The following is a 13,633-nucleotide window of genomic DNA, read 5'->3' as shown; positions in this document are numbered from 1 at the left end:
CAGGAACTGGCCTTCTAAAAATTGGTCCTTTCCAGTGTCAGACAGGTCACAAAGAGGCAGATACAGATGCCCAAGAGGCAGATCTCAGCCCCAAGGCTCATACAGACTTAAACAATGGGGTGCTTCTGCCCCCAAAGGCAGAGAAGACAAATCACAACCTTATAGGAAACAGTCCCAATGACTTCCCTCTACAAATGCCAAGCACTTACCTTTTGGCAGCACCCTTAGGGGGAAAACTAGCACTTTTCTCACAAAATTGGCACATGATCACCCAGGACAAATGGGTACTGAATATTGTTTCTCAGGGTTACAGGTTCCACTTTCACACCCTACCAAGGTCAAAAGGTATGCCAGACCTGCCACAAAATAAATGGGCAGAGGCACAAAAACAAACTTCTGCCCTCGTGGACATGAGAGCTATTCAAAAAGTACCACAGCAAGAACAGGAGCAAGGATTTTACTCAAGACTTTTCTTGGTACCCAGAAAGGACAAAGTCTGGAGACCAATACTGGACCTGTCATTTCTAAATACTTTCCTGGATGTTCAAAAATTCAAAATGTTGACACTGCAACTTCTACCCATGCTGGGCAAGAAGGCTTAGCTAGTTACTTTGGACTTCAAAGAGGCATATCTGCATGTCCAAATCAGACAATCTTGCAGAAGATACCTCAGATTCATAGCTGGCTCAATGCATTACCAATTCTCTGCACTGCCCTTTGGCTTATCTACTGCGCCCAGGGTCTTCACAAAATGCCTGGCACCAGTAATTGCATTTTGCAGACAAAAAAGAATCCAAATATATCCCTACTTGGACAACTGCCTTATTCAAGCAGAGAGCAAGGACATTCTACTAAAGCATCTGGCATTTGTAAAAAGATTACTAATTTGCCCTGGGTACACAGTAAACGAAAAGAAATCAAAACTAGTGCCCTCTCAAGAGATACTATTCCTGGGTGCAAGCTTAAATACAACTGCCCAGATGGCTTATCTCACGCCAGACAAACAAAGGCAACTGACTCATTACTTTCAAATGATGGCAACAAAGACCCAGCTACCTGCAAGAAAAATTCTGCAGGCTTTGGGCTTCATGGCATCCTGCATCCTGCTAATTCCATATGCAAGACTGCATATGAGGAAGCTACAGTGGTATCTAAAAAGTGTTTGGACTCAACATTGCCACAGCCTGGAAACAATAATCTTATTCCCTGCCTGCAACAGGAGTTTCGATGGTGGGCACTGGCCTGTCACCACAACAAGGGACAGCCTTTCACTTTACCCACAGCCAGGCAGACAATAACAACAGATGCATCAGATTATGCCTGGGGGGGGCACACATGGCAGGAAAATGTATTCAGGGCACGTGGCCCATGGACCAAATGCATCTTCACATCAATCAAAAAGAGATGCTAGCTGTACAGAATGCTCTGACAGCCTTCAAGGAACTATTACATTCAGGACAACTATTACTAAAGATGGACAATACTACATTTATGTGGTACATACACAAGCAAGGGGGCACACATTCCTACCCCCTCTGCAGGCAAGCCATGACTTTGTGGACCACAGCACTGTCCTATCAAGTGCATCTGCAGGCACAATTCCTGCCAGGAAAGAAAAATACTCTGGCAGACGAACTAAGCAGAAACCTCATGGACCCTCATGAGTGGAAACTAAATCCACAGGTCTCCAGCATGATAACAAGGAAATGGGGATGCCCAGACATAGATCGTTTTGCCTCCCCTCACAACTGCCAACTACAGAGATTCTGCACATGGACTTATCACTCACAAGCATGGAAAGTGGATGCTCTATCATTCAGCTGGAAAACTCTAACACTTTATGCATTTCCACCACTGCCTCTCCCTCCCAAGGTGCTCCTAAAAGTCAGACAAGAGAAGCCAAAAATGATTCTGATTGCCCCAAACTGGCCACGCCAGCACTGGTACCCAATCCTAAAGAGCTTGTCTCAAGGCCCAGCCTGGACTTTACCTCAAATTCCTCATCTTCTGACTCAACAAAACAATCAGATCCTGCACAGCCAACTCAGCACCTTAAATCTGGCTGCATGGCAGATAATATAGCCACTCAGAACACACCTCTCTCCAAAGCTGTTATGGATGTCATTTTGGAAGCCAGGAGGCCCAGCACCAGTAAATCTTATGCAGAAAAATGGAAGAGATTCTGTGCTTGGAACCAGGCACAAGGACTAGAACCACTTGTTCCAAATATTCCTCAGGTTTTACAATACCTAATTGAGATGCTGGACAAAGGCCTATCCTTCTCATCAATTAAGATCCATGCCTCTGCCATTTCAGCTCATTACAATTCGGAACCTCCTATTTTCTCTCATCCACTGCTAAGACAGTACCTCAGAGGGGCAAGAAACATAAGGGGTCCCTACATGGGACCTCAACTTTGTCTTAGAAAAGCTCACATTGCCTCCTTTTGAGCCAGCCAATACAGCTGATATAAAATTCTTATCATGGAAAACTGCTCTGCTCCTAGCAATAACTTCAGCAAGAAGAGTCTCAGAGTTACAGGCACTAATGGCAGTGGAACCTTTTATCATTTTTCATCCAGACAGGGTTTCTCTAAGGACAAACCCAACATTTATGCCAAAGGTAGTATCCAGTGTGGCTCTTAACCAAACCATTCATTTGCCAACATTTTATTCAAATCCCCAGAATAAAGGGGAGAGACTTCTGCACTCTTTGGACATACACAGGCAGCTATGCTTCTATTTGGACAAAACAAAAGCTTTCAAAAAAACTGAGCAACTGTTTGTAGCATATGCTGCAGGGTCACAAGGAAAGGCTATCTCAAAGCAGACTATTTCAAAATGAATAGGACACTGTATTCATTTCTGCTACGCACAGCATGGCAAGTCAGTGCCTAAGAATATTAGACCACATTCTACCAGGGCAGCAGCCTTTCTCAGAGGAGTACCAACCAAGGAAATTTTGGAGGCTGCAACTTGGAGTTCAGTGCACACTTTTACCAAGCATTATCACTTACCTCTTTACTCTAAATCCAGAGCAGGCTTTGCCACTGCAGTTCTGCATGGCCTCATAGCCACTCCTAATCCTATTTAGACCCAGCCCCCCTACCTCAGCTTTGGGATTCAACCAAAGTGTAATGACTGCAACAGTGAAACACGATGAACATAGTACAGCTGTGTACCTGCCATAAATGTAGATGTTCGAGTGTATTCACTGTTGAAGTCCAGGTTACCCACCCTCCATCCCCCTTTCTTTGCTGGGACTTATCTATACTTCTCTATCCTATACAACCTATGTGGTGTATTTGCTTGTAGATGAAGGTATTGTTTTTATTTTTACTGTATGTTTTTATAAGCAATATGTATTGCCTACCTTCTTGGGGGCACCTGACATCTGGGGCAAGAAAAACTGAAGAAAATGGTGTCGGCTGCATCTTATATACCCCTGTCGCACTGACGTCAGGGAAGAGGCGACAGCAACCGACGCTGGACCAGGACTTTGGAATTCAGGCCGACTGAGGGTAGCCTGCCAGCAGGATAACCCAAGTGTAATGACTGCAACAGTGAATACACTCGAACATCTACATTTATGGTAGGTACACAACTGTACCCCCCCCCCCCCCCCGCCTGCTAAGAGGCAAGGCACTGATTATGAATCTTCAGATCAGGTTTCCATTCTTTCTGATTCCTCTTCTGATCAGGAATTTTCTATTCCACCCTATGAGGATTCTGATGCAGAGGAATCCATCCCATCGGCATCTCCTCCTGAAGATTACTCTTTTGGAGAGACTTTGCATACTTTAAGGGAACATTTTCACTGGGAAAGTCAGGATTTCTCTGAATCAAAAAAGAGGCTTAGGGATTTCCTTCTTCTTCCTCAGCATAGGCCTTTGGCAATACCTCCTGTATTAGACATTGTTGATGATGTGTTCTCGGAATCAAGCATGGCTCCTGATTCCCTGCCTCAGGTTCCTAGTAAGCCAGACAGATATTACAGGGTTTCTGACTCCCATAAATTTCTTTTCAAAAATCCTGCTGCTGATCCTGAGATGATTTCTCAGGGTCCCAAGGGTGTAAAGGCCTCTACAGCCAAAAATCTTACCCCTTCTGATAGAAATTCCAGGGCACTGGATAGATGGGGTAAGAAGGTTTATACGTCTGCAACCTTGGCAATCAGGGCTTTAAACTGCCAGTTTCATATGCTTAAATATCAACAGCATGTTATGGGCTTACTGAAACAGAAATTTATGTTGATTTCTGATTGTGCAGAAAATAGAGTTACAGGAATTATTGCATTCAGCAGAACAGGTTGGAAAGCAAACTTTGCAATGTCGTTTTGATTCCTCTGAGGCCTCTTGTAGGGCCGCCATTACTGGATCTGTGATTAGAAGGCATGCCTGGCTCAAGGAGCAAAATCTGCCTGATCATGTTAAAGCTAAATTGTTGGATGTACCTTTGCAGCATGATACTCTGTTTGGTAATAAGGCAGAAGAGGTTTTAAAGAAAATGGAAGACAAAGCTAAAGCTATGCAAACTGTAAAAGATTTCTTGCAAGTGCAGCCACCCAGGTTCAGTAGGCACTGGCCTCCTAATAATTGGTCCTTTCCTGTGTCCAACAGAGCCACTTAGGGCAAATCAGGTTCTCAAAAGACTCCAGATACAAATCACAGGGTTCTTACAGATCAAAGCAATGGGATGCCTCCACCCCCAAATCCAAAGGAAACAAAGCACAACCCTACAGTAAGCAGTCTCAATGACTTTACTCTACCAGCACCAAGCAATTATTTGGCAGGCCCTTGGGGGGAAAACTAGCACTTCATGCTCAAAATTGGCAGTTAATTACCCAGGACAAGTGGGTATTAAACATAGCATCCCAGGGGTACAAATTTCTTTTCCATACTTTGCCAATACTAAACGGATGGCCGGATCTGCCACAAAACCAGTGGGCAGAGGCCCAGAAACAAGTCATGTCCCTCATGGATATGGGGGCTATTCAACTGGTACCAGAAAAGGAAAAAGGACAAGTTTTTTTTCAAGACTTTTCCTGGTACCCAGAAAAGACAATTCTTGGCATCCAATACTGGACTTATCGATTCTGAACATGTTCCTGGACATTCCAAAATTCAAAATGCTGACTTTACAACAGATACTGTCTATGCTAGGCAAGAATGCTTGGTTAGTAACTCTAGACTTAAAAGAGGCTTACCTGCATATCCCAATAAGGGAATCATGCAGTAGATACCTCCGCTTCAAAGCAGGTTTTTTGCATTACCAATTTTCTGCACTGCCCTTTGGCTTATCTACTGCGCCCAGGGTCTTTACAAAGTGCCTGGCACCAGTAATTGCATTCTGCAGACAAAGAAGCATACAAATTTATCCTTATCTGGACGATTGTCTCATTCAAGCAGAGAACAAGGACATTCTTCTTCAACATCTGGCGTTTGTAAAAAGGCTTCTAGCATGCCTAGGGTACACTACAAATGGAAAGAAATTACAACTGGTACCCTCTCAAATAATTACATTCCAGGGTGCAAGCTTGAATACAACTGCCCAGATGGCTTACCTCACGCCAGACAAACAAAGGCAACTGACAACATACTTCAAACAAATGGCAACAAAAACCCAGTTATCTGCAAGGCAAATTCTGCAGGCTTTGGGGTTCATAGCATCCTGTATTCTACTAATTCCATATGCGAGACTGCATATGAGGAAACTTCAGTGGTACCTAAAATGTTTATGGAGTCAACATTGTCACAGCCTGGAAACAATGATTCCTCTCATTCCCTGCCTACAACAGGAGTTTCTTTGGTGGGCAGAGACATGTTACCAAAACAAGGGACTGTCTTTCACTCTACCCCCTGCCACCCAAACCCTAACTACAGATGCATCAGACTATGCTTGAGGGGCCCACCTGGCAGGGAGATACATTCAGGGTAAATGGAGCCCAAACCAAATGCATCTGCATATCAACCAGAAAGAGATGCTAGCTGTTCAAAATGCACCGACAGCCTTCAAGGACTTACTTCATCCAGGACAACTGCTGATAAAGACGGACAACACCACAGTTATGTGGTACATAAACAAGCAGGGGGGTACACATTCCTAACCCCTTTGCAGACTAGCCATGGATTTGTGGAACACAGCCTTGACTTACCAAATACATCTACAAGATCAATTCCTGCCAGAAAAGCAAACTACTCTGGCGGACGACCTAAGCAGAAATCTTATGGACCCACACGAATGGAAACTGGATCCGCAAATCTTCAGCATGTTAACACAGAAATGGGGGAGCCCAGACATAGATCTATTTGCCTCTCCCCAAAATTATCAATTGGACAAATTTTGCATAAGAACTCACCACAAAAAAGCATGGAAAGTGCTCTATCCTTCAGCTGGAAAAAACCTATCAGTCTATGCCTTTCCCCCTCTGCCTCTGCTTTCCAAGGTTTTACTAAAAGTCAGACAGGAAAAAACAAAAATTATCCTAATTGCTCCAGACTGGCCTCGCCAGCACTGGTACCCGCTTCTAAGGAATATGTCTCACCTTCCTCCATGGTACTTGCCTCAAATACCTCATCTACTGTCTCAGCAGAACTATCAAATTCTGCAACTCAGCTCCAAACTCTGAATCTTGTAGCATGGCTAATCAACACCTCTCAGTAAATTTATGATGGATGTCATTTTGGAAGCCAGAAGGCCTAGTACTAGAAAATCTTATGCTGATAAATGGAAAAGATTCTGTGCTTGGAACCAAGCACAAGGAATAGACACAGCAAAGCCCAATATTCCTCATATTTTACAATACTTGACTGAGATGCTTGACAAGGGCCTATCTTTTTCTTCAATAAAAATCCATGCTTCCGCCATCTTGGCTCATTACAACACAGAGCCTCCCCTCTTTTCTCATCAACTGCTTAAACAGTATCTTAGAGGGGCCAAAAATTTAAGGCCTCCCAGAAGAGCACCAACCCCTGAATGGGACCTCAATTTTGTGCTGGAAAAACTCACCCTGCCTCCTTTTGAACCAGCAGCTACTGTGGATATAAAATGTATGTCTTGGAAAACAGCTTTTCTTTTGGCAGTCACTTCAGCAAGAAGGATTTCAGAACTACAGGCTCTGATGGCAGTGGCGCCTTTTATTATATTTTACCCAGACAGGGTGTCCCTTAAGACCAATCCTTCTTTTATGCCTAAGGTGGTATCCAGTGTGGCTCTTAACCAGACCATTCACCTGCCAACATTTTACCCAAATCCGCAGAACAAGGAGGAGGGGATTCTGCATTCATTGGATGTACACAGACAACTAAGACTCTACTGAAATAGGACCAAATCTGTAATAAAGTCTGAGCAACTACTGGTAGCATTTGTTGCAGGATCAGAAGGGAAGGCTATATCAAAACAGACTATTTCTAAATGGATAAGCCACTGCATTCATTTCTGCTATTTACACCATGGTAAACCTGTGCCAAAGGGGATCAGAACACATTCCAGCAGGGTTGCCTCCACTTCAGCAGCTTTTCTCAGAGGGTTCCCAACCAAAGACATCCTAGAAGCTGCTATTTGGAGCTCTGTTCATACCTTCACAAAGCATTATCATTTACCTCTCTTCTCCAAATTCAGGGCAGGCTTTGCCACTGCAGTCCTGCAGGGCCTTATAGCCGCTCCTAATGCTGTATAGTTCCATCCTCCTATCCATAGCTTTGGGATTCTACCCAAATGTAATGACTGCAGTAGTGAAACACGAAGAACATAGTACAAGTTGTGTACACTTACCATGAATGTAGATGTTCAAGTGTATTGACTATTGCAGTCCGGGTTACCCACCTGCCATCTCCCTTTTCTATACCTTTTCTTTCCTTCACTATACTCAAAAGCCTTTGTGGTGTATTTGCTTTTAGTTGAAGGTAAAGTTTATGTTTTTAAAAGTGCATTTATATATTTTCTATACCTTTTCTTTCTTTCACTGTACTCAAAAGCCTTTGTGGTGTATTTGCTTTTTAGTTGAAGGTAAAGGTTATGTTTTTTAAAAGTGCATTTATATATTTACTATTTATTTATATATATTTTTGCTGCCCATTTGGGGGGCACCTGACAACTGGGGCAAGAAAAACTGAATGAAATGGCATTGGCTGCATGTTTTATACCCCTGATGACCTGACGTTATGGAAGAGGAGACAGCAACCGACGCAGGATCCAAGACTTTGTTATTCAGGCCGACTGAGGGCAACCTGCCAGTAGATTACCCAACTGTAATGACTGCAACAGTGAAACGCGAAGAACATCTACATTTATGGTAAATGTACACAACTGTATGTTTCCCTATAGTGCAAACCCCCAACACCCATGCCTTCAGCCACTGATTATGAATACTTTTCTAGATGAATATCAAATCAAGTAAGAAATATACTGCTGTTAGACCTTTAAAGCCCGTTTAGTTCACACAGTCTAGCTAATTGTCTTTACACACTTTCATTCAATGTCCTTCCGTTCTTTCACCTGTAAAAATATGTTGTGTCTGCTCCTGGCCTGTATTAATTTCAACCTGTTGTCCCTGCTGAAAGAGTGAAATGTTTATTTGTATCCAACTGATCTTAAAATGTTAATGTTTATTATACAATCTGTAGTTCATCTTATCTTTTGGAGAAAACATTTCAGTCTTGCTCAGCATAGAGGGATGAAGCCCTGGCTATAACTTGGATAACTTGAGCTTAATTAGCAGCACAGGTGTTGGAGGACCAGGATGGGGAGGATATGAATGTGAATTACTGATGTTGGCTTACTTATTCTCACCAGTCCACTTCATAGCCAGGACAGCACCTGTTAGAGAATATGCGCAGTAATTGTGCTGAAGACATGCAATTATCTTTGCCAAGCCACGTTTGCATAGTAGTGTTCATGAGGCATGTGTGAAGAAAGTTTCCAGTTACAGAGGAATCAATAATAGGCCTTTCTGTATGCAAATAAACATCAACCATGAGGGGAAGTGTTAAGTACATAGCAAAAACGCTGATGGCTACCGGCCTGATGACCCTCTATGATCAGCTTTCATCCCATTGGGGAACAAATGGCTAGTTGATCATGGGAAGGCTAATGGCTAGCACTTTGAGATAAATTAATACAAAAGAAAAAAATTACTTGTGCCTTAATTGCCCAGTGTTTGTGTGAAAACATAATTCTTTCCATATCTTGCATATTAGTAGTGATCAACTAGGATTCCTCAAATCATATGCCTGGCAAAAACTGTTTGAAACTGACAGCTTATCTACACAAATGCTTGTAACACATGTACTTGTGCTGTAGAGTAATCAGGGAAATGTATCACAAAATAAAAATGAAAAACAATATAAAACATTTTTTTTACAGAGGGAACAAGCTCCCTCACAACCTCCATATGAGGAGATAAAGCCCACCTTTATCATTCCCACTATGAACTTACTACATTTTGGAAATAGAGCATTCAGCAAAAGCAGTTGTAAAACCCTGTCTTGTTCTTTCTCTGGGATGTCACAAGCACAAATATCTTATGAAGCAAAGCATTTGCAGAATGAATAAATCATTATATGGAGTGAGCAGCACCATGGACATAAATACCACTTCACACTCTGTGTTCGGTGGGAGAATTGTACCCTAACCCTTTGTCACAGATCTGCTTTGCATGTGGTCTGTTCCTGTGGTAATGTGCACCACTGCCTTGATGCATTGCTTTGCCACTATGGTGTTACAAATATCATGTAACAGTACAGACCTCAGTCTTGGATTATTCATTATTAATTCCTTATTCCCCAGTGTTGTACTCTGCCTATGCTTTCATTGCCAAAGTGCATTATTGTGTATGCTTTTGAAATGATAAGGAGACATGAAAATATCCAAGAATGAAAATCACTTGGCACCACAGGACCCGGAAGCATGTAAACAAAGGCTTTCAAAATAAGCAGATGAAGAAATCAAACAGCTGCTAGGTCTCCAAAAAGATCCTTTAATGTAACCAGGCAAAGTAAAAATCCACAGTATCTTCCAAGCGCTTTCACTCGACCACATGCGAGCTTTCTCAAGGCAAACAACATTGCTGGAAGTTCATTCACATTAAATGCTTCCAGAATCATCACATGACTTCCTGTGAACCTTTCCCAACAGGAAAATCACCATATAAGGAAATTCTAAAATACATTCTTATTATCATTAAAAATAATTCATTTTCTAAAAATTAATTCATTTTCTAAAAATGTCTTGGCGACTGAATAGCATAATGAACTTAAAATTGAATACAAAATATTAAAATGTGTCATAAAACAATTCTGTAATATGTTTTTATAGTTTTGTAATACAAATAAGTGCAGTAACCCCTTTTAACCATCGGGGGTGAAATCAAAACTCCAATTTAAAACCTAGAGTTACTAACTGGCATTGTAAAACATTTCTTATCTGAGTTGCCAATGTATAACATTCCATATATCATATTATAAAATCTTATGGATTCAAAAGTGAATAAACCAGGTCTGAATGACACCCTCAACATCACTAGTGTTTTGAAATTGAGACAAGCTTGTCTATAACACAGTTTAGCAGAACATGACATCTTTGTTTACGTGCTTCCGGGTCCTGTGGTGCCAAGTGATTTTCATTCTTGGTTTGATTTTGCTTTTAGTTTTGGTGTTCTTTGTAGACATGAAAATATATTACCAATGAATTCTCCATATAGTTTACTGAGACCAAGCTGCCATACTTCTGACCACATTTTGCATTCTCATGTTCTTCTCCACTTCTAATGTGGGTAAGATGTTGCCATGCTTTGGATGAGACTTTATACCAAGATTCCCAGAATCCTAAGTTGGTGATAGTTCAGCCGGATATGCAATATATCCCTCAGCACTTAATAAAAAGAACAGGAGCATTTCTCTGATGCCTTGGCCACATTCCTCTTAGTATTGATAGCCTCTCAGGTCTGCACTGAGAATTGACCATGTCTAGTTGGACCGACTCAATCAACAATCATAATGCAGCGAATAATGCTTTTCTGTACTGTGGAATAGACTCCTTAAAATATTTGTTTTTTGTTTTGTCTTTTGTCTTTTCCCAGTAAGGGGTCGCCACAGCAGAGCTCCAGTCTGCTAATTATTGGCAGGAGATTTTTACGAAACGCCGAGGTGCCAGCTCGACACCCAACCTTCAACGAAGGCATGCTCATTTACACACGCATGTCTTTCGAACACTACCCACCGCGGGGAGGACATGCAGACTCCACACAGAAGGCACTCCCAAGCCAAGCCGAGAATTGAACGGGAGAACCTCTTGCTGTGAAATATTTGTACTGTCTTTTAAAGAACACATTATTAAACACATTGTATATTTACAGAGGAAGGTGATATCAACTTGTTTACAGGAATGTTATTGTACTTCTGTGGCCCACCGCATCAGTAGCTGTTGAGGCAAAGACACTATCAACTGCTTTAGTTAAGAGATTTGTTTTTTGCAGTGAGCCAGAGAAAATGTGAAATGTGAATCGCTGTGATCTTTACCACAGTCACAGTTTTGTATTAAAATAGGTTTAAAAAAAGAGCAGAGGAGGATCATGTTCATGCTGAGAGTTAATTAAATGTGAACAAAGTATATGAGACACACCAGAACTCCTTATCTATATGTGTTTTGTTTCAGAACCCACAGAATATGCTTAAGGGACCTCTCAAGTATCTTCTGGAAGAAAATGAAACCAGCCTGCGCATAAAGCCAAAAATAAAGTCATGTGAATGCCACCAATGAGGGACTAGAACATATTTAAGTGCATTACATAAATTGTGCTGAGTGTGGAGAAACAAGATGCCAAGCTTTCTACTGTACTGCTCTCCTATTCCAACACGTGTGCAACCTTTTATTGGCTGATTGCTCATTTACTTCAAAAGGTTGTGTGCTCTAAAGGAAAGTTTGTAATGTACAGGTCAATCAAATAACTCCTTAATGTTATGATATAAAGTAATATAATGCATCACATACCCTATTTATATTATTTGGTAATTACTTTACTTGTGATGATGGGGCTGAGGAGGCTGTTACTTGGCAGAATCTCAGGGAAGAAGTACTTTCTGAAAACGTAGACTGTTCAGAGAACATGGTTATTCTATTTCCTTAACACATGTTGAATTTGTTGTACATTTTCCAGTTTAGTTTACTTCTGAGACTGAGAAGTCAGTCGCATTTTTGTATTACTGGATTGAGTTAAAGGAAGTCAATATTTAACAAGTACTAGAAAGCTATGTTTCTAAAAAAAGATATTTGCATCCTCCTCTGGCTGTTTTGCAAAGCTGATTTCTTTTCTTATACTTTTATACTGCCAATGTGCCTTATTTTACAGCAATCTCTACATACAGATGTGTATCTTCAAACTATTTACTTTCTTTACATCACTTTTTAAGCATTATGTTAAGTTATGAAATCCTATTACATGATACAAGTGGTACAACCAGTGTTTTACCCAAGCCCATCTAATGGGGACATAGAATGTCTCTCTGGTGCTTAAGGTGGTTACTGCATCACTGTTGTTGCCTTGGGCACAGTTCCCAGTCTGTCTCAGAATGGTGCATATTCCCAGTTTACACAAAAAAAGTTATGTTACTGTTTATACATTTACTGACCAAGCCATAAGGAAGGGAGATGGACTGGTGACTATGGCCAACTTACCACACAGAAATGGCCTTCTGTGGCACTATTGGAGCCAGTGAAGGAGGCTTGGGCAGTTTTTGGGTTAACATATGTCAAACCTTTTTCTTTCTTTCTTTCTCTCTTATTTTTTATCAGACTATCACTACTTTGTTATATTTAATTTTTTTTTATTTAAATGTCAAATGTGCAAAGAGAGTCTGCATATATGGCAAATAAAGAAAAAAAAGTTGAGATAAACTATTACTGTACACTTCAGATTTATAAAGTTTAGTAGTACGGTATTCTCCTTATGATGAAAGTTTTCTAACAGTTTATTTCAGACAGTGTTGATGAAATAGGTCTGCTAATAAAATAACTCCTTGTTAGAGGAAAGATGTTTGCAAGTTATTAATGAAATATGTTAATTAGATGCAATTTTCCCATGTAAGAGGCAATTTCTTGCACAGGGTACTAGAATCCTATATCTACAAAATGTTTAAGTCTTGCAGTAGAAATATACCAATTAATGATTTTTTGTATCATTCACTGTGCACTATATTATTCTGAAATAATCTGAGTTATTAAAATCACCACTTGAAATGTCTGTCATGTGGGATTCCACATACATTTTGGGTAAACATGGTGGCCTGTGACTTTAGGTATTTACTTCTACACTGCAGATGCGTCACTAAGATCATCAACTGAACATGTGGGTTATTGTCATCAGTGTCATTCAGAAGCAGAAACTGTGGAACTATATTAGAATTGTGATGCATATTTTGTTAGCTTACTGGTCAGTGAACGTTAACATATTCCATCTGATCTGTCTCACCTTCCTCTGATCTGGCCTAAATGTCCGGTTACAGATCCTGATGTTCATCGTGTTACCCTGCTGCAATCATCACACTTGGGGTTATCCTGCCATCAGGCGGTCCCGCAGTCGGCCCGAATTCCAAAGTCTTGGTCTGGCGTCGGTTGCTGTCATATCTTCCCTGATGTAA

The 13,633-nt window shown here is 41.1% G+C and overlaps 1 protein-coding gene across 1 annotated transcript in view; it reads left to right on the top strand.

Annotated features, from left to right (window-relative positions):
• PLP2 (proteolipid protein 2) overlaps positions 1-13,025 on the top strand; it is a 402,641-nt gene extending 389,616 nt beyond the window's left edge. The window contains exon 5 of the mRNA XM_044080196.1: positions 11,652-13,025. Coding sequence (XP_043936131.1) covers positions 11,652-11,671 — 20 coding nt within the window. The 3' untranslated portion in view covers positions 11,672-13,025. The remainder of the gene's footprint in view (positions 1-11,651) is intronic.
• Positions 13,026-13,633: the final 608 nt, after the last annotated feature.

The sequence above is a fragment of the Protopterus annectens genome, chromosome 8.part0 (genome assembly GCF_019279795.1).
Source record: "Protopterus annectens isolate FY-2018-M chromosome 8.part0, PAN1.0, whole genome shotgun sequence".
Lineage (NCBI taxonomy): Eukaryota > Metazoa > Chordata > Ceratodontiformes > Protopteridae > Protopterus > Protopterus annectens.
The sequence above is the reverse complement of the archived record's forward strand: the minus strand, read 5'-3'. Positions and strand labels throughout refer to the sequence as shown.